Source organism: Sus scrofa, chromosome 14 (genome assembly GCF_000003025.6).
Source record: "Sus scrofa isolate TJ Tabasco breed Duroc chromosome 14, Sscrofa11.1, whole genome shotgun sequence".
NCBI classification, from domain to species: domain Eukaryota; kingdom Metazoa; phylum Chordata; class Mammalia; order Artiodactyla; family Suidae; genus Sus; species Sus scrofa.
The window spans coordinates 58656049-58683598 of record NC_010456.5 but is presented as its reverse complement, the minus strand read 5'-3'; the positions used below and the strand labels follow the sequence as shown (position 1 = coordinate 58683598).

The window sequence follows — 27550 nt, the reverse complement described above, 5'->3', positions numbered from 1 at the left end:
GTTCTTGGTGGGCAGAAAGGCAGAAATGTGGGAGGAGGTGTTGCAGGCAGAGCACACAGTAGGAGGCATTATGTTGGCCCCATCACCAGCAGGGCAGGGGTGGCCACAGTGCACTGGACGGGGCCTCGGGAGATTCAGGACTCCCTCCCTCGTTCCTCTGCTGACTGGAGTGTCATCTTCATCCTCCCGCTGTGGCTGAACCCTGGCTGTGGGCCCCTGTGATCTTCATTCCGGGTCACTGGAGAAGGACGGGCTTCTTCAGTGAGAGCTGTTCTGGAAACTCTGGGGCAGGCAAGGAGCCTGAGCGGTTCACAGCCGTGTCTCCCAGGGGAGGACAAGCTCTGCTGAGAAGAGGTGAGGGCTAGGACTCGCTGGCAGAGGGCTGGCTTGAGGGTGATTCGGCCCCAAAGGGAAGGGTGTAGGGCAGAGATTCCCTCTGCAGGAGGAGGTGGCCATGGGTGTGACCCCCTGGGGAGCTGGGAAGCAGAGCAGTTGACCTTAACTCTTCCCCTCCCCTTCCTTGGTGCCGCCCTGCCCATATCTGCAGGTGCACTTAATGTCCCAAGATGGTGCAAGAAGGCACCTTTCCCCGTGAGATATGCCATGTCCTCAGGGATGTGATCAGCCTAGCACGGCTGGGTTGCTATTCTTTGCCCTGGAGAACATTCGGTTTTTCTGCTAGCATCCCAGGATCTCTCTCCAAAGGCAATGGTTCAGACAGACCCTCAGACCTAGGATGCATTTTTTTGGTTTGTTTTTTGCTTTATAGGGCTGCTCCTGAGGCATATGGAAGCTCCCAGGCTAGGGGTCGAATTGGAGCTACAGCTGCTGGCCTACCCACAGCCACAGCAACTAGAGATCTGAGCCACGTCTGCAACCTACACCACAGCTCATGGCAACACCAGATCCTTAACCCGTTGAGCGAGGCCAGGGATTGAACCCACGTCCTCGTGAATCCTAGTCCAGTTTGTTAACTGCTGAGCCACGAAGGGAACTCCTGGGATGTGTTTGTTTCAAAGAGAGGGATTCCTGTTTCAAACCTTTAACAGATGTCAAGGCTTTGCATTGGAGGGAAAAGTAAATTCTTTCCTTCTGTGAAATGTAGAATTCCTTTAGTGAAATTTAGAAGTCATGTTCCCTAACAATGTATCTGAAGAAACATGGACTCTGGAATAGAATCGATGAGCCTTTATGTTTTATTTACTCCTTAAATGAACTTCTTTCAGCCTTGGTCTCCTCAAAAGGGATTTCAAGAGTCACTGTGAGAATTAAAAGAGATAATGCACCCAAGTGAAAGCAGCACGCCCTGCAGCCAGTGTGAGCTCACTCTGCTTAGCTTAAGAAGATCAAGTATGCATTTGGGCTTAAATTTTTTTAGAAATGCTAATTGTTTAAGGAAATAGTGTTCTGCCTTAAAGACAAAGTCCCTAATTCTCTTTCTTGTCTGCCTTTTGAAAAGACCTTGTATGGGGTTCTGTGCGCATTTGAAGGAAGTACAGAGAACAAAAATCACAGGACGCGAGTGTATACTCTCAAACGTAACTTGCAAACTTAGAAAATACTGTAACTTACAAAATACTGTAAATGGATTTCCAGGTCACAACTCTTTCTAGGATAACGTGCGAGAAAAGCAAGAATGCAAACCCGAGCTCTGCTGTGCGCGGGCAGGGCCGGGGGAGTGAGTGCCAGCGCTTGGCTGGTGACGGTGTGTGAGTTGGGGGCTGCGCAAGGTGGCTGCTAGACACTGACGGTGTTAGCATTTTTCCGACTTGCTTTCCATAGGGTGCAGGCGGCGCAGGCTTAGTTTTCTTTTTGTCATTGAATTGCTCTGATTTATTAGGCTGTGTGCTTCAAGGGCATGGGGAGATTGCGCACAGGAGCAGGTCTGGACTGGGAGAGTGAGAATTACTGTATCAGATGATACCCAATTAACTGGTGACAAGCACAGCAGGTGAAATTGGAACCTGAGCTTTATCTGTTTGGTAGTTAAAGCACTCACTATATCGTTAATGTATTTTTAAACCTGGGGGAGCTTCTCCACTCCTTCTCCCCACTTCCCTCCTGCCCCCCCATCTCTTCCCATCTAAGCAGGTGAAGTTTCTGCCTACAAGAGGATCCAGACTAAGTCCCTGAGATGCGCTCTGGATTCAAGGGTGACAGGAAAGGCTTCTCACTGGGCAGCCACAGCCACACACCGTCACATGGGGGCACAACGGCTGAGGCGGAAGCATACACACACACCAGCACAGAATCGTTGCTTTTACCGTCTTCAGGGCCAAGCAAATCCTATTATGATGCTCCAGTCCTGAAAAAGCTTCCCGATTCTCTCTGCCTTTGAAGTTACCTAATGCAGTTCACTCACAGCACCCAGAGGAGAAAGCCTGGATAAGGGAGTTAATCTCTACATCCTCTTGCAAGGGTGGCTGTGACCGGGCGATGGAGCTCAGAGCCTGGGCTTCTGGACCTTTGGACCTGCCCAATTCCCTTTGGTGGGGGAGTCATGCACTCCCCTGAGTCATCTACATGCAAGCCTAGGGGAAAACAGTTTGGAAATTATTGGGAAGGTAAAATGATAGGGCCTTAAATGCCTCATGTTCTAAAACACAGATTTTGGTTTTTGTGAACTGCTGTTTTGGATTATGCACGCCTCCTCTGGCTTCAGCCAGCATGGAAAATCCTTTAAAATCTTTACTCAGTCACTTCCGCTGAGAGACATTTTTTTACCCCCTCCCTGCAAGGTGGGCCGAATCTCCTTCTGCGATGCTGCCAGAGTGACCGCTGCTTTATGTTTCCATAATTGGACCAAACTTGGTACTTTTGTGAGCCTTCTGTTTGTGTGGCTGTCTCTGTCCCCCCCACCTGGTTTTCCCAGCCCAAGGGCAGCATCGCGTTCACGTCTGCTGCTCCAGTGCCTAACGCACCACCTGGCACGTGGTGGGCATTGCAGAAACGATGGATGGATGTGAAAAAGAGAGTCAGACACAGCCCCAGAAAGGGGCCTGCGCTTAATAAAGCACGTTTATTAGTTCTGCGGGACCCATATCTGATCAATTTTCCTTCTCTCTGTACATCTCTCTTCAGCATCGGAGAGAAGTGACAACAGCACACTGACTGATGTCCTGCCAGTGAGATGAGAGTCCATTGCTGAGCTAGTGTGTTTCCTTGGTTCCAACCCTAGTCCTAAGTCTAGGAAGGATTGTATCCTCTTTAACTCAGCATCTCTTGGAGAGTTATATGTAAATGACCGCTGCACAGAGTGATGGCAGAAAAAAAAAAGACCACAAACAAATCTATAGAGGCAAATAAAAATCTCTTTGTGAAAAGGCATGAATTTGACATCTTTTTATTAGGAGGAGTGACCTAATATGAATATAAGCCTTGGAAAATTAGTGATCATCTTCTCACTGCAAACTGCATACTACTATGTATAGAATACATAACTGGCCAGGACCTACTGTGCAGCACAGGGAAGTCTACTGAATATCCTATAATAACCTATATGAGAAAAAATGATGAGATGACACCAATTCACTTGAAACTAATATAAAATTGTAAGTTGACTCCAGTAAATTTTTTTTTTTTTGGTCTTTAGGGCTGCAACAGGGGCATATGGAAGTTCCCAGACCTGGGGTTGAATTGGAGCTGCAGATGCTGGCCACAGCCACAGCCACAGCAGTGTCAGTTCTGAGCCGTGTCTGTGACCAACAACACAGCTCATGGCAATGCTGGATCCCCAACCCACTGATCGAGGCCAGGGATTGAGCCTGCATCCTCATGGATACTAGTTGGGTTCCTAACCTACTGAGCCACAATGGGAACTCCTACTGCAGTAAAATTTTTTAAAAAATTAGTAAAAAAGAAATCACCTTGACCAATATCATATATATATACACACACACATATATTTTACATACATGTGAAATATGTATGTCTATATGTGATATATATAGAGAGAGTACACAATGGTCATGTACTTTGTGCTGATATGTTAGCAGTATTCTTCCTTACAGTTTAATACAATTAGATTTCCATTTGCTGGTGGCTTTCCTATAACTCCTGACTTTTTACAGTAGTCTTTGGTCTCTCCTGAATTTACTCTTTGAATACCTGCCTCATTTTGTTGGTGGCTGAAATTTCACATGCATTCATTCAACGTGCATTTCTTGGCTCTGATTACATTATTTAAAATTGAGGTTGTGGGAGTTTCCGTTGCGGCGCAGCAGAAACGAATCCGACGAGTAAGCATGAGGTTGCAGGTTTGATTCCTGGTCTTGCTCAGTGGGTTGAGGATCCAGCATGGGCTGAGCTGTGGTGTAGGTCATAGATGTGGCTTGGATCCTGCATTACTGTGGCTGTGGCATAGGCTAGCAGCTGTAGCTCCAATTTGACCCCTAGCCTGGGAACCTCCATATGCTGCAGGTGCAGCCCTAAAAAGCAGGAAAAAAAAAAAAACAAAAAAATTAAGGTTGTGTTCTGTAACAGTGGGCTCTGGGACTGTCCCTCACCAGCTGTGTGACTTTGATCCTTGCTGCCCCTTCCTTTCTCTGCAAAATGGGGATGATAATAGCTGCCTCATAGATACTATTACTGTTTGGCTTTTAGAACAAGGTGTTTTGAATGGTACCTGACACATGGAAAGAGCTCGATAAAATGTTGACTAGATTGATGTCATTATCTTGATATCAAGTCTTTCTACATATTGGGTTTCCTATGGGACAGTCAGGATCACTTTGGTACCACAAGGGTTTGGGCTGTATTTTCACTTTCAGTGTAATACTTGGGTTGTGTAGCACCTCCTATGACAGATTCTGCCAGCTTTCAAGGTCTGACAATCTTATTCCATCCCACCTAAGAAGACAGTCTGTTTTTCCATGCTCTTGACCTCCCTGGATCTCTGTTAGTGCCAGGTTACTAAATCATCTCCGTGTGTGGTTTAATTACCCAAATAAACAGAAGTCCTTCCATTAACTCAAGCAGAAGACTAATACTTCCGTCGTTCAACAGTTTCTCAGAATTCTAAAATTTCTCCTTTGTTTTGCACATCTTCCTTTGAAAGATGTTACTGATGGGCGTGAAACTGGTCTAAATTGGTCCTTGAGTCTTTGAAACCTGATGACTTATTTTTGTAAAAAGTGGTCAGGCTTCACTTGGTCCTTAGGTTATTTTAGAAAAGGTCCATAAAATGGCTATAATGTCACACACACACTGTGATTGATGCTAAGCTGCTGTGGTCCCCTTGGCTTCCATTTTCAACTTTGTGCTCCTGCTGTGCTGTTCCCATGATGCTGTTCTTCCCTGAGGGTGGTGGGGCTGCCGTTCTTTGCAGCCATTGCTTCCTTCACTCTGATGGCTGCTCAGCCTGGCCGTTGCTCATTTCCTGTATTATAATCATGACAAATACTGCTGTCCTTTTATTATGCAAACACAGGATCTAAGGCAGAGACACCTTGTTTGACCTGCTTAACCAGCTCCAACCTTCCTGGTTGACACTGAGAAGGATATTGTGGGGTAGCTTGGCCATTTTTTTTCATTAGACTCCTGGAGATATTTTTGGATTACCAATTATGATGAAGATTTATGGAAAATGTTGCTGTGTCCTCCGGGGAGAAATCGATGTTAGTGTCTGGCTGCACAGTGCAATCTGTGCCCCTTGAGGCCAGGTCTCTTTTATACTTAAATAGTGCCTAGTTCGGTGTCTTGCGTGAAGTAGGGCACAGGTTCAGTTCCTAGAATACTGATTTGTGTTTGTGCCATGCACTCTGATAAATGTTTTCCCAGATTTATTGCGTTTAAGATCAATCAGTTTTTATTTATTTATTTTGTCTTTTGTCCTTTTGAGGGCGGCACCCTCGGTATGGAGATTCCCAGGCTAGGGGTCGAATCCGAGCTGTTGCTGTCGGCCTACGCCACAGCCACAGCCACGCCAGATCCGAGCCATGTCTGCGACCTACACCACAGCTCAGGACAACGCCAGATCCATAAACCACTGAGCGAGGCCAGGGATTGAACCTGCAACCTCATGGTTCTTAGATTAATTTCTGCTGTGCCACAATGGGAACTCCCAATCTGTTCTTATTTAATTGGATTCATAAAACTCTATGAAGTCCATTCTGATATTTTGGCCCCATACTGGATATCAGAGTCCATTAGCATATGCAGAGGAGGGGAGGTAGTCCTGCCTTTTTCCACTAGGATGCCTGGAGACCCCCGCGGTCTCTTCTTTCCTATAGTGCTCAGCTGCTCTTGGCACCACCTTGTTCTTGGAACCTCGCCTCACCATCACCTTCTCTTGGTCCCTGCTCTAGGAGGGTGGGGAAAGGAAGGAAGAAGAGGGAGGGTGAGAAGGGAGGGAAAGGTGAGCTCTGTTCTCCATCAGTGTGATAGTGGGCCTATCATTTAGGAAGTAAAAACCTAAACTCCTCGTTTGCAGTCCTGGCCTCTCTGAAAGGTGGCGAGTCAGCCCAGGGATGTGTGTGCCAGGCTGGCCTGCGAGATGTGTCAGGACCCCATGAAGGCAATCAATTCAGTTTTCTCTGCAGATGGCCCCCTCCGGGCAAGTGGACAAGCCTGTAAAATGTCCAGGATGTTCCTGTGTGGCTCCAGCAGGTCACTAACTGGAGCTTCAAGTGCTTAGAGGACTCAAGTATATAGTGTTAGATTTCTTAACAAAGTTATTCATAGGGTGTACCTCTGTATTATTTGATTATTTTATTAAAATATAGTTGCTTTACAGTGTTGTGCCAATTTCTGCTGTACAGTAATGTGACCCAGTCATACATACATACATATATATATGTATATATATATGTATATATATATGTGTGTATATATATATATATATATATATATATACACATTCTTTTTTTCAATATTATTTTCCATCATGGTCTATCCTAGGAGATTGGACACAGTTCCCTGTGCTATACAGCAGGACCTCATTGCTTGTCCATTCTAAATGTCATAGTTTTCATCTACTTACCCCAAATTCTTTTCATCCCACTCCGTCCCCCCCCACCCTTGGAAGCCATGAGTCTGTTCTCCATATCTGTGAGTCTCTTTCTGTTTTGAAGAGAGGTTCATTTGTGCTGTATTTTAGATTTTAGATAAGTGGTATCACATGGTATGTCTTTCTCTTTCTGACTTACTTCACTTAATATGAGAATGTTTACTTGCATCCATGGCATCTTTACTTGCTGAAAATGGCATTATTATTATTATTTTTATCTTTTTAGGGCCACACCTGCAGCATATGGAAGTTCCCAGGCTAGGGGTCAAATCAAAGCTGTAGCTGCCAAGCCTACACCACAGCCACATCAATGCCAGATCTGAGCCGTGGCAGCTCATGGCAACACCAGATCCTCAACCCACTGAGAGAGGCCAGGGATTGAACCCCTGTCTTCATGGTTACTAGTCAGGTTTGTTACTGCTGAGCCACAACAGGAGCTCCAGATTGGCATTATTTCATTCTTTTTATGACTGAGAATTCCATTGTATGTATGTACCACATCTTCTTAATCTATTCAGCTGTTGATGGACATTTAGGTTGTTTCCATGTCTTGGCTATTGTGAATAGTGCTACAAGGAACATATAGGTACATGTATCTTATTGAATTGTAGTTTTGTCCAGATATATGCCCAGGAGTGGGATTTATGGATCATATGGTGGTTCTATATTCAGTGTTTTTTTTTTTTTTTTAAGGACTCTCCATACTGTTCTGCATAGTGATTGTACCAAATTACATTCCCACTAACACTGTAGGAGGGTTCCCTTTCTTTGCACTCCATCCAGCACTTGTTATTTGTAGATTTATTAATGATGACCATTCTGACCAGTGTGAGGTGGTGCCTTATTGCAGTTTTGATTTGCATTTCTCTAATTTTAGCAATGCTGAACATCTTTTCATGTGCCTACTGGCCATCCGTATATCTTCTTTGGAGAAATATCTATTTAGGTCTTCTGCCCATTTTTTTATTGAGTTGTTTTTGTTGTTGTTGTTGCTATTGTTGTTGTTGAATTGTATGAGTTGTTTGTATGTTTTGGAGATGAAGCCCTTGTCAGTTGCATCATTTGCAACCATTTTCTTCCATTCTGTAGGTTGTCTTTTTGGATTTTTTATGGTTTCCTTTCCTGTGCAAGAGCTTTTAAGTTTTATTAGATTCTGTTTGTTTATTTTTGTTTTTATTTCTACTGCCTTGGGAGACTGACCTAAGAAAACATTTATATAGCTTACATCAGAGAATGTTTTGCCTATGTTCTCTTCTAGGAGTTTCATGGTGTCATGTCTTACGTTTAAGTCTCTAAGCCATTTTGAGTTTATTTTTGTGCATAGTGTGAGGATGTGTTCTAGTTTCATTGATTTACATGCAGCTGTCTGGTTTTCCCTGTACTGCCACTTCCTGGAGAGATTGTCTTTTTCCTGTTGTATATTCTTGTCTCTTTTGTCAAAGATTAATTGACTGTAGGTGTCTGGGTTTATCTCTGGGCTCTCTATTCTGTTCCACTGATCCATATGTCTGTTTTTGTACCAGTACCACACTGTCTTGATGACTGTAGCTTTGTAATATTGTCTGAAGCCTGGGAGAGTTATGCCTCTAGCTTGGTTTTTGTTCCTAAGGATTGTTTTGGCAATTCTGGGTCTTTTATGGTTCCATATAATTCTTGGATGGTTTGTCCTAGTTCTGTGAAATAACATGTTTCTTTTTCTCCTGTGTTTCCCATAAACAGGTAGTTAGATGCATAGATCTGACTGTATTGAGACTTGATTTGATTGTCATGCGTGCTTCAATGGCAGTGTTGCAACTTTCCACTGAATCACACAATGAAGTCAGTACTATCTGTTCTCTCTCTCCTCTGGTATTGAGATTGGACACCTACATGGAAAAGAATGAAATTAGAACACTAACATCATACACAAAAATAAACTCAAAATGGATTAAAGACTTAAACATAAGGTCAAATACTATAAAACTCCTAGAGAAAAACATAGAACGAATGCTCTTTGATATAAATTGAAGCAGTGTCTTATTTGATTCACCTTCTAGAATAATGACAATAAAAAAAATAAGCCAATGGCCTACTATATTTTTTTTCAGTAGCTCAGGGCAAAAACCTTCTAGTTATTCTTAACTTGTCATTCTTGACTTCTTTCTTTTTCACATTTGTGAATTCAACCCATCAGGAACTGTTGTCTCTATCTTTCTTTAAAATATACCTAATAGATTGGTGGTTGCCAAGGGGAAGGGGGAGGGAATGGGATGGATTGGGAGTTTGGGGTTAATAGATGCAAACTATTGCATTTGGAGGGGATAAGCAATGAGATCTTGCTATATAGCACAGGAAACTATAGTCACTTGTGTTGGAACATGACGGAGGATAATGGGAGAAAAATAATATATATGTGTGTATATATATGTATATATACATATATGAGACTGGGTCACTTTACTGTACAGTAGAAATTGACAGAACACTGTAAATCAACTATAATGAAAAAAATAGAAATCATATAGACTTAAAACAAATAAAATAAAATATACCTAAAATCTGCCTCTTGTTGCCATCTCCTGCTGATGCCTTGGTCTCAGTCTGCTTCACCTTACGTCCCTCTGATACTCTTAGCTCCTCCTACAGTCTGCTGTCAACCCACAGCCACCAGCCAATCTGTGGCCATTCTTAGGCAGAGAGTCTCTCCTTTCAGAATACCCCAAATCCTGTTGTGGCTTTTTCCAGTTACCTCAGCTGTATAACAAATCACCCCAACTCAACAACTTACAACTGTTTATTATGTGCACATATTCTGTGGGTCAGGTATTTAGACAGGGGGCACTGGGAATGGCTTGTCTCTGTTCCATGATCTCTGGGTCCCTTAGACTGAAAGTATACATCACAGGAAAGCTCACTCATATCTGGTGTTTGATGCCAGTAGTAGGCTGAGACCCTTGCCTGGCCATCAGTCGGAGCAGCTCCATGGGGCCTCTGTGTGGCTTGGGCTTCCTCACAGTATGATGGCTGGGTTCCTGGAGGAAGAGCCAGGCAGAAGCTGGACCCTGGCCTCAAAAGTTATATAGCACCTTTTCTGTCATTCTCAGCTGGTTAGAAGGGGCAGGAAATAGACTTCCCTGCTTGATGGAGAGTGGCCAAGTTCTGGAAGAATGTGTGGGGCAGAAATATGACAGTGGGTTATATCGGAACTCTAGTTTGGAAATGAGTATGCCACAGTGGCCTGAGCGATTGGACCCGGGCTGGGTCTCTGTCCTCATCTCTTCTCTGCAGGGAATATTCTGCTCTGGCCACATGTTGCCAAGATACTCAGGCACTTCTGCCCTGGCTGGCCCTTCTGCCCTGCTTTTCCCAGTGTGCCTCTGTCACAGGCTCCTCCTCTGTCTTCATGATTTTACTCAAATGTCACCTTCTTTTTTTTTTTTTTTTTTCCTTCTTTTTTAGGGCTGCACCTGTGGCATATGGAAGTCCATTTAGCTGAAGCTGCAAGCTACACCCTAGCCACGGCAGCCCCAGATTTGAGCCACAGCTGTGACCTGTGCAACAGCTTGCAGCAACACCAGATCCTTAATCCACTGAATGGGGCCAGGGATTGAACCTGCATCCTTATGGATACTAGTAGGGTTCGTAACCCACTGAGCCACAACGGGAATTTCACATGTCACCTTCTTAATGATGCTACCCTGGCCTCTCAGCAGCCCCGCTCTGGTCCCCTTTTCTTGCTTTATGATACTTACCACCCCTTAGTCGTGTGTGGAACTTTGTGTTTGCTCTTCAGTACCCACCCCTACCAGACTGAAGCACTGCATAGGCAGCCATCTGTACTGATTCTGTTCACTGGTTTATTTTAGTTATTTATTTTTATTGATTTTTTTTGGGGGGGGGTCTTTTCTAGGGCCGCACCCGCGGCATATGGAGGTTCCCAGGCTAGGGGTTAAATCAGAGCTGCAACTGCTGGCCTACACCACAGCCACAGCCATGTGGGTTCTGAGCCGCGTCTGTGACCTACACCACAGCTCATGGCAATGCCGGATCCTTAACCCACTGAGCGAGGCCAGAGATCGAACCTGAAACCTCATGGCTCCTAGTTGGATTCGTTAACCACAGAGCCACGATGGGAAGTCCTCTGTTCACTGGTTTAGTCCCAGGACTTTACACCCACAAGTGGCACATGAATACGTATGGGATGTAGAACCGAGCCTTTCTGGTTGGAACATTCTGAATTTGCAGTATTTGCTCCAGATAAACCCTTGAGCAGATATCTGCACTGTGGAACCATATCACCATGACCAGATAAATCCCCATGCTGGCACACCACCAGACACTCAGGAGGAACTGAAAACAAATATTTAACTCATTCATTTGGAGAAAACACTTAGCACAACGTAACTTGCAGGTGAATTCATTTCCAATCAGTAAGATAAGAGACCAACTTAAACAGTTCCTATCGACTTGTCTGTATTTCTGTCTAAACTATTATCAACTCAGGAACCAGAACTTTTGTTGTAATTTCTGTCTAAATGTTTGGTTCCTTTATGAGGAAGTTCAAGGTCCTTTTTCTGGTGTCTAATATGGGCCCTGCCCCTCACCCCAACTCATGCATATTGACCGAAGTTGGGTCCTGAGAGCCCCTGTCCCCTCCCCGAGACTCAGGGCTGAGAGTCAGGGTGCAATGGCTCTGTTTCCCACGAACCCCAAGTTCTGAGTGTTCATGAGCCCTTCAGCCCAAATCACCTTTGAGAATAGAGGTTGGGATAAAAATAATGATAAAGATCACAATAGCCCTCATCATAGTCATGACAGGGGGGATGACAGCATCAATCCTTATAACACTGTATTCTTATGGAGACTTCTCTGCCACCCACTCTTCTGGGGCTGCTGGTCCACCTCCGTCCGGGATCACCTGGGGGCCAAGCACTCATCTACCCCTTCAACGTTTGGCAGTTCCAAGGCCCTGAGTTTGTCTCTAGTAGTGGCTGATCGCACAGCTTTGGCAGCTGAGCAGTTGCATCTGCCTTCTGGCTGGATCAGGTTTCTGTTTGTTTTGCTTTCTGCTGGCTGCCCCTGCAGCATGCAGACATTTGAGGACCAGGGATCGAACCCACGCCACAGCAGCGACATCCGCTGCCCCAGGGATAACATCAGGTTTTTAACCCACTGAGTCACCAGGGAACTTCTGTTTGTTTTTCTGTGGAAGGGTCTATAACCCTCAGCTTCTACGGGTGAGGTTCATCCACAGAGTGGGAGCTGTTCCACTCTCTCCTACTCTCTTTCCCAAACTGTATAGCCAGGCTCTTGGCTAGCAGGTGGGAAGGTGAGGGGCGCAGAGCACAGTGAGATCTGTCCCAGATGCCTTTGAAGGCTCAGAGCAAAAGGCACAGCATCCGTGCTCCCTGGCTCTGACTCCAGTAGAGCCTAGAGGCCTCCCACCCTTTCAGTGCATCCCTCCAGGCGGCCCCTCCAGTGGATTCAAGTGATTTCCAAACAGAGCATTTATGATTATTAACAGCTGGCCTGCCATCCTTTGGTTTGGGGTTTTTAGTGGGGCAGTTCCGGGTTTTGGTCCATCTCTGACTACAGTTGCATCAACGCTGGATTTTTGTTTTGCAGAAGCAAGTGTGAAGGCGAATACAATGAAGTACGGGGAGGTGCTTGAGGATCAACTGCGCAGGTAGGGGGCCCATGGCCCTTCTCGATTCTTTTTTAGAATTTAGTGAACACAAAGACAAAGGCCAGCCAATTTCTGTATGTAATAAATTCACAAAGAGGAGTTCCTGTCGTGGCGCAGCGGAAACAAATCCAACTAGGAACCATGGGGTTGCGGGTTCGATCCCTGGCCTTGCTTAGTGGGTTAAGGATCTGGTGTTGTCATGAGCTTTGCTGTAGGCCGGCAGCTGTAGCTTTGATTAGACCCTTAGCCTGGGGAACCTTCACATGCTGTGGGTGCAGACCTAAAAAGACAAAAGACAAAAGACCAAAAAAAAAAAAAAATTCACAAAGAAAAACACAAACAGGGAGTCCTTTGAATCCTGTAACGGAAGAAACAGGTGTCATACAAGCATCTCCTGGCGCTTTCCTCCTCTTCTGAAAAGTAAGTGGATTACAATGTTGAAAAGTATCTTGGGGAGCTTGCAAGAGAGTTTTCATGTTTCATGAGAAGAAGGATCTTCCTTGGTGTATTAAATTCAGAATTCGTGCTTTGGTCTGTTTTTCTCTTCTTTTAAATGTCTGAAGTTGGTCTGATGGATTTTGTCCCAGCTTATCCCTGTTTGGGAACAATATAAAAATGCACATCTTAGGTTCTGTTTCGAATCCTGAATCAAAACCAGCGTGAAAATTCCTGCTTGACTTTTTTTTAAAAAAACCCAATTAAAAATTCGGATTTGAGGAACATTAAGCAGGCTTCAGCGTGTCAAGAAGTTTCTGGTTTTGGGGGGATGGGTACTCATGAAAATAAATCCCAGCCACTGGGATCTGTTCCTAATTAGGGAAACAAGTATGAGAATGTAATATGCGCTTTCTTCCCTGGGACTCATTTAGCCTTATGGAAAATGTTTTGCTACTATTTTGGAAATTGTTAAATAACTCTCTAAATAGGCTATGCCTTAAACCTTTGTCCGCCAGAACGATGCCATCGATTAAAATACTGCTTCTCCCTTAAGAGACGTTAAGGGGGCCACCTTGCTGAGCTTTGCTCTATGATGCTGCAGTGTTGATTCTAAAGCTTAGAAAGCAAGTTCTTCCATCCACTGACTGAATTCTTCTACCTCCCATGCCCTAGACGTGGGGAGGAACCACGGAAGGTGGTCAGTAGCTTGTAGGGGGTAGGAGGGCTTTCAGGTAAGAGGCATCCTTTAAGGAAACATCTCTCCTCCTTAGAAAGTAGGACGCTCCTCTGGGTCAGGTGTCCTGCCCTGAGTCCCATATGCTCCGCTCCCGTGTGTACTGCCGAGGCGGTCTCAACATATCCCTCTTGATCGTAACTCTGATGATCATTTTTCAGCCGTAAGCCTCGAACACATGTGTCCCATGAGGGCGGCAGGGTGGAGTTGTAAGGGTGGGTCTAGGTGGCGAGATGCCTGTTTAAATTGCAGCTCTATCACTTATGAGCTACCCAACCTCAGGTGAACGTTCAGCCTCAGTTTCTTAATCTATAAAACTGAAGGCTGGGTACCTATCTCCCAGGGTCAATGTGTGCATTTATGAACCACTGTAGAGGAAGCACTCTCAGAACTGGCTGTCAGTGAACCTTAGTTCCTTTCGCCTCCTGCTGCTCTGGTCTTCACTGTCCTGTGTGTCAGAACTGGTGGAACAGTCATGCCCAGAGTGCCTCCTCTCCCCTCCCAGCCAGGTGAATGGTCCCTCCATGTGAAATGCCTGCTATTTGACCATTTTGACTAGAAAAATGGCAGTTTCTTATGGTTCAACCCAATATTTAGTGATTTGATCTTCAGTAGGTCAAGCCCTATGGCCTGAGGCTGGCCAGTCTCCTTGCTCCCAACACGCTGGCCTATAACTGCCTTTGCTAATGCTCTGGGCACCCCCACTGGCTCTGCCCCACCAGCCCCCATCTATCCAAGCCTTGATCATCCTTCAAGTTTCAGATGTCTCCTCCTAGAAGCCTTCCTCATCTTTCCAGGACGGAGTCCTGTGCTTGCATGGAGTTATTCTTCCCACTTTCAGGGTGCTCAGTGTCAGGTTTCGAAGAGGATGTCTGCCTTCTTCAGGATGTATCCTCAGGGGTTTGATAGCCCCGAGCAGGGGAGGGGACCGAAGATCAAATGTTCCTCGAGTGAGTAATGGAATAAGTGAATGACCTGCAGCCAATTTATAGATGCCCTGGTCTCATCTCCCATCTCCTCTCCGGCCATGTGGATGCATGACTCTCATATGTTCCTTTTTTTCATTTTTAAAAATTGATTGAAGTATAGTCGATGCATAATGTTGTGAGCATTTCTGCTGTAGAGCAAAGTGACCCAATCATCCATAGATACCCATCCATTATTTTTCAGATTCTTTCCCCATTCAGGTCATCACAGAATATTGAGTAAAGTTCCTTGTGCTGTACGGCAGGTCCCCCTTAACCATCCATTCCCTATACAATAGTGTGCATATGCCAATCCCCCGCCCCTGCCGTAGTCCATCCCTCCTTCCCACCTTTCCCCTTTGGTAACCATAGTTTGTTTTCAAAGTCTGTGAGTCTGTTTTTGTTTTGAAAATGAATTCATTTGTGTCATTTCTTAAGTGACATACAAGTGATATCATAGGGCATTTGTCTTTCTCTGACTTATTTCACTTAGTATGATAATCTCTAGGTCCATCCATGTTGCCGCAAATGGCATTATTTCATTCTTTTTCATGGCTGAGTAATATTCCATTGTGTATATATATATATATATATATATATATATATATATATATATATACACACACATCTTATATTCCATTCCCCTGTTGATAGACATTTAGGTTGTTTCCATGTCTTGGCTACTGTGAATAGTGCTGCATTGAACATTGGGGTGCACTGTATATGATCTTTACTTGGGGTCCGTCAACAGTCTCCAGGGACCAGGACAGCATCTGTCCCATCCTCCAGTCTGCTTCCTGGTGACTCTTTCCATTGTTGTTTCAAGTTGTGAGGAGGTCTGGCTCAGATTTGTTTGAACCGGTGTGGTGGAAACACCCAACAGGAGGAGAAAAGGCAGCCAGGTCTGTAACCCCTGGGCAGCGGGCAGGGGGCAGACAGAGGCTGGGGACTGGTGTGCCCTGAGGTGCAGGCAGGGAGGTTCACGGCTGCCTCAGAGTAGGAGGCCAGCCTGGATGCTGCAGGAGCATGGTCGTGGTCCAGCTCTCCCTCCTGTGGCAGAACCACCCTTCCCGCTGAACTGGAGGAGTGATGGTTGCATGAATCCAATACAGTCATGGTTCTTTCTGAGAGAATCAACGTCTTAAAACACAAAAACAGTTTTTAGCCCAGGTACAGTTTGCATCATGGTGGCTACTCAGTTAATCCTGTAAGATGTTGACTAAAGTGAGGTGATAGATGCCGATGAAAATCTTTGTATTTATTGCACTGTCTGTAGCATCTCTGGGCTTTACAGGGGTTTAGAAGGAAAGTCGCTGGTAATTGAAGAGAATGCTCACTTCCCATGAGAACGTTGTCGAGGACAAACTTTACAGTCTTTTCTTCTGTAGCGAGATTTTGATCTGGCCAGTTATGGTTTTGGAGATAAATCTAAATGACAACAGTATCTTTGTTTAGACCTGGAGACCCAAAGACTCACATATATTATTTTTATTCATTTTTTTAAAGTCTATTTGGTTTCCAATGTTGTGATAATGTCTGCTATACAACAAAGTGATTCATTTGTACATATACACAGTCTATTCTTTTTCAAATTCTTTTCCCATATAGGTTATCATGGAATATTGGGTAGAGTTCCCTGTGCTTCACATCACGTCGCCGTTGCCTTGACTTCTGTCTGATGCTGTTGGTCTGTGAGCTCCTGCAGGATGGGTTCCATGCCTCATTGCTTTGTGTGCCTAATGGCTGGCGTGGTGTTGGGCATGTGATAAATATTCAGTAAAATTAGGAATGCAAAAATGAGTGGATAAATAACCATTGTATCTTGAAATGTGATGTTCCACTGGAGGTTCAAAAAGTCAAGGCAGTCTAAGATGTAATGTTCCAGAAATCCATTTGTCTTGCCATCAAATCTTAGTGGTATATAATAGATAAGGGAAAAAAATCTAAAATAGCTTTCTGCACTTGTTCTTACTTCTCAGGTTTTGTGTCCAGAGGTAGTCATTAAGCATGTTATTTTTTAAAATTACTCAATGAATTTATTACATTTATAGTTGTACAACGATCATCACAATCCAGTTTTATAGGATTTCCATCCCACAACCCCAGCGCATCCCCCTACCCCCTCGAACTGTCTCCTTTGGAAACCATAAGTTTTTCAAAGTTTGTGAGTCAGTATCTGTTCTGCAAAGAAGTTCATTCTGTCCTTTTTTCAGACTCCACATGTCAGTGAAAGCATTTGATGTTGGTGTCTCATTGTATGACTGACTTCACTTAGCATGATAATTTCTAGGTCCATCCATGTTGCTAAAAATACACAGTGGAATATTACTCAGCCATTATACACATGCTATTTTGGCCTCACTCATTTTCCTTTATGCTGAACCTTGCTTGAATTTCTGTTTTCTCCATTATTATTATCATTTTTTTTATATTTGTTTTATGTTTTTAGATTCCACATACAGGTGAAAACATACAGTATATTTTCTCTATATGACTTATTTCAGTAACCATAACACCCTCCAAGTCCATACATGTGGCAAATGCCAGGCTGTCATCCTTTCCTATGGCTGAGTATGTTCCACTGGTAGACAGAAGATGTGGTATCTGTTGTCTCACTTATTACATATTGTCTGTTAGCCATCTTTCTTGAAGAGGCAAAAGGAATATTCAAAAGTCTTATAGGTGGGTTACATTTTTTGCTGCTCCTATGTGGTATCTTGTATCTAACTGTTATACAGGAGACATTTATTATTGTTCAGTCACCAACTCATGTCTCTGGCTTGTGGGCACCAAGCTCTCGATCTTAAGGCTCCGCTTAAACTCATGGAGTCTCTTGGGTACATGACTGATGAGAAAATTTCTTCTTTTTTGTAGCATTTTTTCCTAAAAACTTCCACATACTGAAGGTGCAGTTTAGTGGCCTATACATTATTTTTCTTTTCCTGTATTTCTCAAGAGTTTTTTTTTTTAATATGCATCATACTTTCATAATCAGAAAAGAAAAAAAATCATTAAAGTCTGTTTTGAATATGAAAGTGTTAGATACTTTTTTTAGAGGCTTTTTAGCTTTAGAAGGAATTCTCAAAAACTCACTGGTCTTCCCTGAAATTTACTTAGAGACTGATCGTATTTTTCTAAAGGCAACTTGGTTCTTTTTTTTTTTTTTTTTTTTTTTTTAATTAATACTTAGTTTCTCATTATCTTGCAATTTCAACATGGAAAGCCTTCCGGGAAATAAAGTGACCTCATCCTGCTTATGACCAGGCAACGGTGGCCGGCAGGGTGTGAACAGGGACAGAGGGTTGTGGGGGTTTCTGCCTGCACCCCCCACCTCCTTGGCTTGTCTGTCTGGATGGCTCTGCCTTCAGCCCAGAAGTCAGTGAAACCTGATTGTTGCTCTGCTTCCCAGAGTTGGAGAGGACTTTCTGGCAAAGCTGAACTGACCTCTCTGTGCCAGCACAGACTATGTATGGACGACATTGGGACACTAAGGCCACGTTGCTCTGCCCAAAGAGGGGACTAGAGGGGACACAGCCCTGCACACAGATCAGTGCCAATGAGGGGACCCTCCAAGTGTGCCTCAGAGTTCAGGGTCTGTCCTTCACCCCAGGCTCATGGAGCCTGTCAGTCAAAGCAAGTGTGAATACCCACGGTCCAATGAAGATGGGATTTAGGGCTGAAGGTGGGGTCCCCAGAACATGTGTTTCCAAGGCAGCTGCATACGGGGCAGTCTGTGAGGATGTGGGAAGAACATTGTAGAATTTCTGTTTCACTCTTTTGTTTTGCTCAGTTCAGTTTTGTCTTTGAAACTATTTCATACATGTCTAGTAGTACATGTCTACACTTTATCTAATATTAGAGAGCATGTTTGTCATTTTCTGACCGACAAGTGGCTGCATAATCAAACAGTCAGCACCATGGTGACATTACTTTCCTGAAATCATCTCCTTATTTTCCAATACCAGTCAGCTGTCACATTCAGCATATGTCTTTCCCTCCGCAAAGGAAAAAAGGGGTTAATTCTGCAACAGAAGAGTCAACGCTCGTTATGCAAAGAAGATGAAAGAAGCAGAGACATGAAGACTGAACGGGCAGGGTTACAAAAGGCATGGGAGACCAAATTTAAGATATAGAGCTCTTGGGAATTTCAGGCAAGAATCCACACGCCTTGTTGGGGTGTGTGGCCCTTAACAGCATAATAGCTGAAAGCCCAAGAGTCTGCTTATCCCAGGAGTCCATTCCAGAACTGACCGAGCTAGGCTGGCTCCACTCACCATCCTCCCAACAATGAATGGAATTCTTTGAGATCCCATATAGAATGTTCTTTATTCCAAATGATGCTGGGTGGTGTTGACGTTCCTATGCACCTGGAACCACCCACTTCAACCCCCATGGACCTGGTTGCAGCAGCTGTTGAGGGAAGTGAATGTAAGAAATGACAGCAGGAGCTAAGCCCCCCGCCCCAGGTATGGACAGAGAGGAGGCAGCCTCTTTTTGATACTTTGCACTTTTACTTTATTGCTTTGGTGCTGATGCAGGCCCACCTCCTCTCCCTCTTCACAGGCATGAGTCAAGACTGTTCCTCTCTCCCCAGATTTCACTGCTCCTCAGAGAGCTCAGGGTCTCCCTCATTGCCTCTTAGCAGCCTTGGCCCCGACCCTTTTGTTCCACCTCCTCTGCAGTCTCAGAAAAGCAGATTCTGGGCCTCACTCCTGTCCTCCTTGGCTTGGTGTGACCTCCTGTGTTCACCTCCATGCTCAGCTGGGGGCTGTTTGTCTTTGTATCAGCTCTCTCTCTGTCTTTCTCTCTCTCTGTCTCCCTCCAGCTCTGTCTCTCTTTCTGTCTCCCTCTGTCTCTCTCTGTCTCTGTTTCTCTGCCTCTCTCTGTCTCTCTCTCTTTGTCCCCTCTGTCTCTCTCTGTCTGTCTGTCTCTCTGTGTCTATCTCTATCTCTGTTTGTCTGTCTGTCTCTCTGTGTCTATGTCTCTCTGTCTCTGTTTCTGCGTGTCTATCTCTGTGTCTCTCTGTCTTCCTCTGTCTCTGTCTCTCTCTGTGTCTCTGTCAGTCTCTGTCTTTCTGTGTGTTTCTCTCTTTGTGTCTCTGTGTCTCTGTTTATCTCTCTCTGTCTCTTTCTATCTCTGCCTCTCTGTCTTTCTATGTGCTCTCTGTGTCTCTGTCTCTCAGACATATCTCTCTCTGTGTGTCTCTCTGTCTCTGTTTCTCTTTGTGTTTCTGTGTCTGTGTCTGCCTCTCTCTCTCTGTGTTTCTCTGTCTCGCTGTGTCTCTGTCTCTCTATCTCTCTGTGTCTGTCTCTTTCTGTGTCTCTCTGTCTCTGTCTCTCTCATCAGCAGCAGGAGCTGTTAGGAAGCAGAGGCTGTAGGAAGTGTGTCACCCCTTTCCATCCCTGCCTCATCTCTGCTTGGCTGACCCCCGTCCTCCCTTGACCCTCCATGGAGCTAAGAGTGAAAAGGGTGCATTTGGAGGAGAAAGTAACTTGCATTTCTCCATCTGACATTTTCCTTGGAGAGAGTAAAAACGTTGCCCCAGAGAAGAGGGGAAGCAGAGGGAAGGAAGCAGAAGGATTAGCCAGAACCCCTTGGGCTTGTCTGGGGAGGGGCTTCAGAGAGGGCAGAGGATCTTCTTCCCAACACGCAATGGGAAGAATCTGAGTGGCAACCCACATGGCTTGAAGCTGGAGAAGACAGATTTTTGACCACAGCATCAGAACTGAAAGTTTGGACTGCCTATGAGGAGCAGGTTGGAATCACCTGTTGTAATCTTCTTTGTCACTGATACTTTCACACTTCATTGGACATGGGGCGTTTTTAAAACATAGTGTGAGAAATAAAAAAGATGGCTGTGATTCTGATTAATAGAAAACACACAAGTGCGTTCCCATCGTGGCTTAGTGGTTAATGAATCCGACTAGGAACCATGAGGTTGCATTCGATCTCTGGCCTTGCTCAGTGGGTTAAGGATCCGGCGTTGCCATGAGCTGTGGTGTAGGTTGCAGACACAGCTCGGATCCCACGTTGCTGTGGCTGTGGCATAGGCCGGCGGCTACAGCTCTGATTAGACCCCTAGCCTGGGAATTTCCATATGCCACAGGTGTGGCCCTAGAAAAAGCAAAAAGACAAAAAAAAAAAAAAAAAGAAAGAAAGAAAGAAAACACGCAAAACTCACAGACATAGAGAACAAACTTGTGGTTGCCAAGGTGGAAGGGGTGGGGGGGAGTGCAGGAGTCGGAGTCTGGGATTAGCAGGTGCAAACTAGTATATACAGGATTGATAAACAACAAGGGCCTACTGAAGAGCACAGGGATCTCTGTTCAATATCCTGTGATAAACCATCATGGAAAAGTATATGAAAAAGAATATATATCTATATGTATAACTGAACCACTTTGCTGTACAGCAGAAATTAGCATAACATTGTAAATCAATTATACTTCGATAACATTTAACAAAAAAAGAAAATAGGAGATTATTACTTAAAACAGAAGGCTCTGCTAACAGACTCCACTGTGGTTTGTGCAGTTCAACCCAAAGTGTGCCTGTTTTAAAGCAATGATACGATCACCCTGCCCATTGAGATCAATTAAGAAGTCCACCAGTATTTAAGGAGGCCTGAGGCTTGGCAAGATGCCCAGTGATTCCTCTTTCTTTGTTCCCTTTGGTTTAAGTGGCGGAAAGTCAGCCAGTTGTGATGGCTCTGTGAGAATGAACTTGGGAAGGCAGTGGATGGGACCTTGGGTCCACTGCATCCTGGGGGGCCGTATGCTCCGCCCCCTGAGACTCGCCCCCATATACTTCACAGTGTGCCCTTTTCAAGGGGCCTGTCACCTTCTTAAAAAGGCAGTTGTAATTAACCAATAGGGAATGTCCAAATGAGGATGATTTTTACACACTCCAGAGAAACCCTTACAGATGGAGTGTTTTTGATGCATTTGGCAGGGAGTTGAGAAAACTTAGGGAAGAATTAATTGCTGTATCAATAGAAACCCCAGTAGGTAGATATCCAATTTGTCATTAATTACAATGAGAAGACTTTTAATGACTCAAGGAAGCACTGTCAAGATTGTGTGATCGTTTAATTTGCTAACGTGGTGTGAACCTGTTAGCTTCAGACGCCCGATTAATACACGTAAAGCTCCTCCTGGAATTTCTCAGACACTCGCTTTCGGTGTGCAGTCATTTTGAAGACTCTACTCCATGTACTTGCTCTTGTTTCAGGGAAAGTAGGATGACAGTTGTGCAGCAGCCTTGGTAAATGTAGGTTAGACCAAATATGACATGCAACATTTTCTGTGACTCCTTTTTCCTCCTCGCTGTGTTCGCTCTCCCTCCCCGTCACCCTGAGTCAAACAACAGCTGTGCAAAGCAGGAGCTGTGGACCCTTTCTGGGCTGGGCTGCATCCCTTCCATCTGGGATCTCACCCCAAGAGGGGCTCAAAATCCCTTATCACAACCGCCTCAGGCAGGAAACAGGTTTTTCCCGTCTGTTGCCACTGATGTAAAGATGACATTTCTCAGGCTGGGGGAATGTTGCATGATTCTATTGTGCCTCAAAAGATAACTGGTGCTCCCATTCATCACCAAACAGGGCCTTTTCATTGGTGCTTCTTTGAAAAAAAAAAAATCCCCCCAAAAGACATCATAAAAGTATTTAATGGAATAAAGAGAATCACCCAGATGATGACGTGTGACAGTTATGCAAAGCAGCTTTTGCAAAGCAATTAGGCAAAGAAAATAGAGTAATTTTCCCTATTATTCTGAAAAGGCAGAAACCTGGCTGGAAGCTGTGGTCCTGCCCTAGCGCCTGACCAGACCGGTCCTGGGATGCACCACCTCACTTTGCCCGGAAACTCAAGCCTGTCTCTCTTCATGACACCCTGTCTCGAGAGTTTTCCTGATTAATTGCCCATCAGTGGAATCTCTTTTTGTTTTGATGATGGTGCTTGTCAGCTCTTGGAGCCACAGGAAGGAAATTGTTCTAGGGGGTTGTTTTGGCATCCCTGTGTTCATCCATGTGGCTTATTGGAGCATGAAGAGGAGACGTGTGTGTGTGTGTGTGTGTGTGTGTGTGTGTGTGTGTGTGTTTGTGTGTGTGTGTTGTCTTGCCCTCCTGATGGCCAAGGGGGCAGAGGGTCTCAGCTGGAGTGCCCTCTCTGCTTCTGTGCCTTTGTAAGGGGCTCCAAATCCTCTTGGTGAGAAGGGTTACTCAAGTGTAACCACAGGATTTCGAAACCAATTTGGTCCCATCTTTGTTTTCTGAGTTGACAGCCTGTGAACCCTGACAGGTCAGCCATGACCATGGGAGCTTGACTTCTCCTCTCAGGCCACGTTAGTCCATCTGGGAGGAAGGATTCTCCTCTGAGATCAGTGGGAAGCAGTCCAGAGATTCACAGCCTGAGAGATGGACGTGTGAAAGCAAATTAGCACCCCCCGCCCAGCCCAGGCTTCGATCTCAGAGCTTTTCTCCCAGGCCTGACTCTCGATTAACAGTCACCTTACTTGGGGACCTGAGGGTTTTGGAGGCACATCAAGACAAGGACAATGGCCATTTCAGGCTGTTGCCGCTACAGTCTGCGCTGAGGTGTCGGCACCACCCAAATCCATAAATAGGAAGGAAAGGAATGAAGCCGGCCATAAGGTTTAGGAAAAAAACAGTGAGCTACTCCAGACAGCTGTGACCCCTGGTTGCTTCCACGACGCGGGGACCATAGTTTGATGTGACGCCTGTGATGGGCTCTGTCTCTTCATCTGCCTTTTCAGCGCCCTCAGCATCCTGCCTCCCTCTGCCTCATTTGCTGGAGTCTGGGCCATTGTTAACTGGGGGGAGTGCGAGGCTAACCAGGTCAACATCTTGCTCTCTTAAATGAGCATAAGTAAAAATTTGGGAGAAGACCACAACCTTATTCAAGGGTGTGGAAGCAGGAATTTCCAGGACAGGGATAATTTTGGTCAGTGTCCTTCAAACCCACCCCATCAGGTGGGTCATGAACACTCCTGATCTGGTTTCCACGCAGGGGAACGGTTTTCAGCGTGCAGCCAAACTGCTTTCAGCCATACCCCGTTCACTTCCCCACTGTGCTAGTGTCCGGTTGCTGCTGAAACTAACAGCCATGAACTAAGCAGTGGGGAGCAATACAAATATGTTCTTTTCCAGTTGCAGAGCCCAGAAGTCTGGAGCGGGTCTCACTGGGCTGCAGTCAGCTGTTGCAGGCTGATTCCTCCTGGGGGGGAATCTGCTCCCTTACCTTTTCCAGCTGCTGGGGGGTCGCCTTATCCTTTGGCTGGTGGCCCCCTCCTCCGTCCTCACAGCACAGGGCTCCAGCCTCTGCTTCTCTCTTACCACATCACCTGCTCCTCTGCTTCTGACTTTTCTGCCTGCTCGTATGAGGACAAAGGTGATCATACCACGGGTCCCACCAGATAATCCAAGGTCATCTCTCGGTCCCCAAATCCGAAATTACATCTGCAAAGTCCTCTTTGCTATTCAAGATGACGTTCATGGGTCCTAAAGATTATGACCTGGACATCTTTGGGGGGGTAATTATTCAGCCTACCTACCCCCCACTGCCCCCCACAGGAATATTTTGAAGCGAATCTCAGACATTGTATTTACCCCATAAATGTGTCAGTACATATATTCAAAAAGATGAAGTCTTAAAAAAATAACAGTAATACCATTGTCACACCTAAAAACATCACCAAGACTTTCTTAATATTCTCAGATATCCAGTCAGTGTTCCAGTTTCCCCAAATTGTCTCATATTTTTGTTTAGACAAGTGACTTATTCAAATTAAGAAATGTGTCTTGGGTCTCTTGGAAGCCATGGGTTCTCACTCCTTTTGCTTCCCTAGCTCCTTGTTGAATAAACCAGTATTTTTGTCCTACAGAATTTGGCTACTTGTATCCTTGTTTCACTAACATGTTTCTTTTTCCCCTGTATTTCCCAGAAACTGGTAGGTAGATGCATAGATTTGATTGTATTGAAACTTGATTTAATTGTCATGTGTGCTTCAATGATAGTGTTGCAACTTTTCAATGAATCACACAAGGAAGCCAGTACTATCTATTCTCTCTCCTGTGGTGTTGAGATTGGCTGTTGGGTTCAGGAGTTGGGAGCCCTACCCTCTTGGCATAAAAATTTCCATCACCTTTTCCCCTAAATTGGTGACGATTGACTTGATCTGTTCATTCACTTGTGGGTTGCAAGATAGGAATCTAATTCCATCACTGTCTCATTTTTTACACAAAATTCTTCAATTAAAAAAAAAAGAAATTCCTTTAGGTCTTGTTAAAGATGATTTGTTGGTTTGTGAAACTGGGAGCTCTTAACATCATGACCAGAGATTAAAGTTCTCCACAGGAGGTCATAGTCGTTCAGTCGTGCTGTGACTTCCTGAAGAGATGAAAGATGCAGACACTTCCTTTTACTCGGAATAATCCAAGATTGGTGATGAGGGGAAGTAAATGTCTCCGAGTTAAAATTTTTTTTCTTTCAACCTCTATTTGATTGTCCTAGTTACAGTTTATAGAAGAAATAAATGCCTGATCCTTTCTCTTAACACATCAGTTTTATAATGATCATGGGTTTTCTAGCATCCTCTAATGGTGAACCGAAAAAGTATGTGTGTGTGCACAGACATGTGTGTCTATTATTATGAACTCATGGGTTTTTAACGTATTTGTTATGTTTCACTTCTTTGCAGAAATTATTCTTTTTCAAATGTTTCCATCTTCGACTGAACTGAGGGCCCTTTTCTATAGACTCCTGAATCTTTTAACATCAACCTAGCGGCTTCCTTGTTTGCCGAGGTAACAAGATGTTTCAGGCTCATCCTGTACATTTCCTGGCCCGGAACTGGAATCAGCATTTTCAGCAAGGAGTTCTTATTACTTTTAGTAGGAAATGATACTTAGAGACCATAGTCTGGGCTCTGGGGGTGCTCATAGGCACTGGATTGGTCATTACTTCCTGGCCTTTTCAGTTGAAAAGAGCTAGGATATTTTTTTAGACAAAGAAGTTCTATCAGAGACTCATATCGTTATTTCCATTTCAAATTTAGGATTATATATAGGCTTTACTTCTTTTATTTTATACTTGTATTTCTTTTCTGTTGAAAAATTTCATTCCTAATATCATTAAAAGACTTATTTATCTATTTATCTATCTCCATTATGAAGTAATATTTGAAGTAACATTATAAAGTATATTTGACTACATATATGTAGTATTCCTAGTATATATATTTGCTATATCCATTTTATATATGGTTTCAGAATAATAATGCTGACATTATTATTAGTAATGTAATAACTGAAAACAACCTAAGACTTCCTTGTAGTTCTTTTTTTCTTAGGATATATGCCACTGGGGATGTACAGTTAAATTACAGAGTTTTAAAGTCACTTTAATTAGTTCCCTTGGTGTAGTTCAACAATCAGCTTAGTGCATAGCTAGCTCAATGCACAGTAGGCTAATGGCTTTTATTTTATCTTACTTTTTTTTTTTTTTTTAGTGATTGCTGCTTTTAAAAAAAATATAACACAAACTTAATGGTTCAAAGTTAAAGGAACCGAACAAGGTACAGTCAGAGAAGTATGGCTGTCTTTCTCTTTCTTCAGTTTTTTCCTAATGTTCCCCTAAAGAAACCATTTTGTTTTCCATTTTTTTATTTAACTTTTTTTGGCCCTGACTGTGGCATGTAGATGCTCCTGGGCAGGGATTGAAGCAGTGCCACAGTGGATACCTGAGCCACAACAGTGTCAGATCCTTCACTAGAAGGCCACTAGACAACTCCCAATAAACCATTTTAATTCAGTTTTGGTTTATCCTCCCACTGCTTTTCAGTAGTGGAGCCCCATCTATTCATAATCCTCCCCTAAATGAAAGGTGCAGTACTACTATACACACTGCTCTGTAGCTGCAAACTTGACTTTTAAAAGGAACACTTCCTAAGGATAGGAAATAGAACCCACATTCTGTTCGGCATCTCTGTAGGCTGAGCCCAGTAGTCCAGTTTAATCATAAAGGAGTCAAGTCCTAAAGAGCTGGGAGCCAGAATCCTCTTTGGATTTCAGTTCTGCAGAGCTCTGGGCTCACCCAGTCTGTGCTGATATTTATATTTTCCTCCTCATACTTAGAGTATACCACCCCAGGACTCACAACAGGTATAATTAATTGTATGTACTCATTTTGGAAATTCTGCCTTTTTTTTCTTTCTTCCTTTTTTTTTTTTTTTGGCCATAGCATGCAGCAGCTTGATGTGGAATCTCAGTCCCTGGCGAGGGATTGAACCTGGCCCACAGTGTTGAATGCACTGAGTCCTTAGGACTAGATCCACTGGGGAATTCCACAATGCTCTTTGTTTTTTGCTCTTTGCTTTTGTGTTTTCAGAGCGGCACCCGCTGCATATGGAGGTTCCCGGGCTAGGGGTCTAATCAGAGCTGTAGCCGCCAGCCTAAGCCAGAGCCACAGCAACGCAGGATCCGAGCTGTGTCTGCAACCTACACCACAGCTCATGGCAATGCCGGGTCCTTAACCCACTGAGCAAGGCCAGGGATGGAATCCGAGTCCTCATGGATACTAGTCGGGTTCGTCAACCACTAAGCCACGATGGGAACTTTTTTGTTATATGGCAAATTTAAAAAGTAATTTCTCTTTGCTCAAGAGCCTTGAAACTTTGAACTGATGGGATTGACATCATTTCCTCAGGTCTTTGTTTCCAGGGTTGGA

At 44.4% G+C, this 27550-nt stretch overlaps 1 protein-coding gene across 4 annotated transcripts in view; it reads left to right on the top strand.

Annotated features, from left to right (window-relative positions):
- Positions 1 to 27550, top strand: part of DISC1 (disrupted in schizophrenia 1) — a 357514-nt gene that overhangs the window by 280356 nt on the left and 49608 nt on the right. For all 4 annotated transcript variants that reach the window (XR_002338808.1, XM_021073577.1, XM_021073579.1 and 1 more), the window contains one exon: positions 12611 to 12671. Coding sequence is in view for 3 of the 4 variants with exons in the window: in XM_021073577.1 (XP_020929236.1) it covers positions 12611 to 12671 (61 nt within the window). In the remaining variant the exon portion in view is untranslated. The remainder of the gene's footprint in view (positions 1 to 12610; positions 12672 to 27550) is intronic.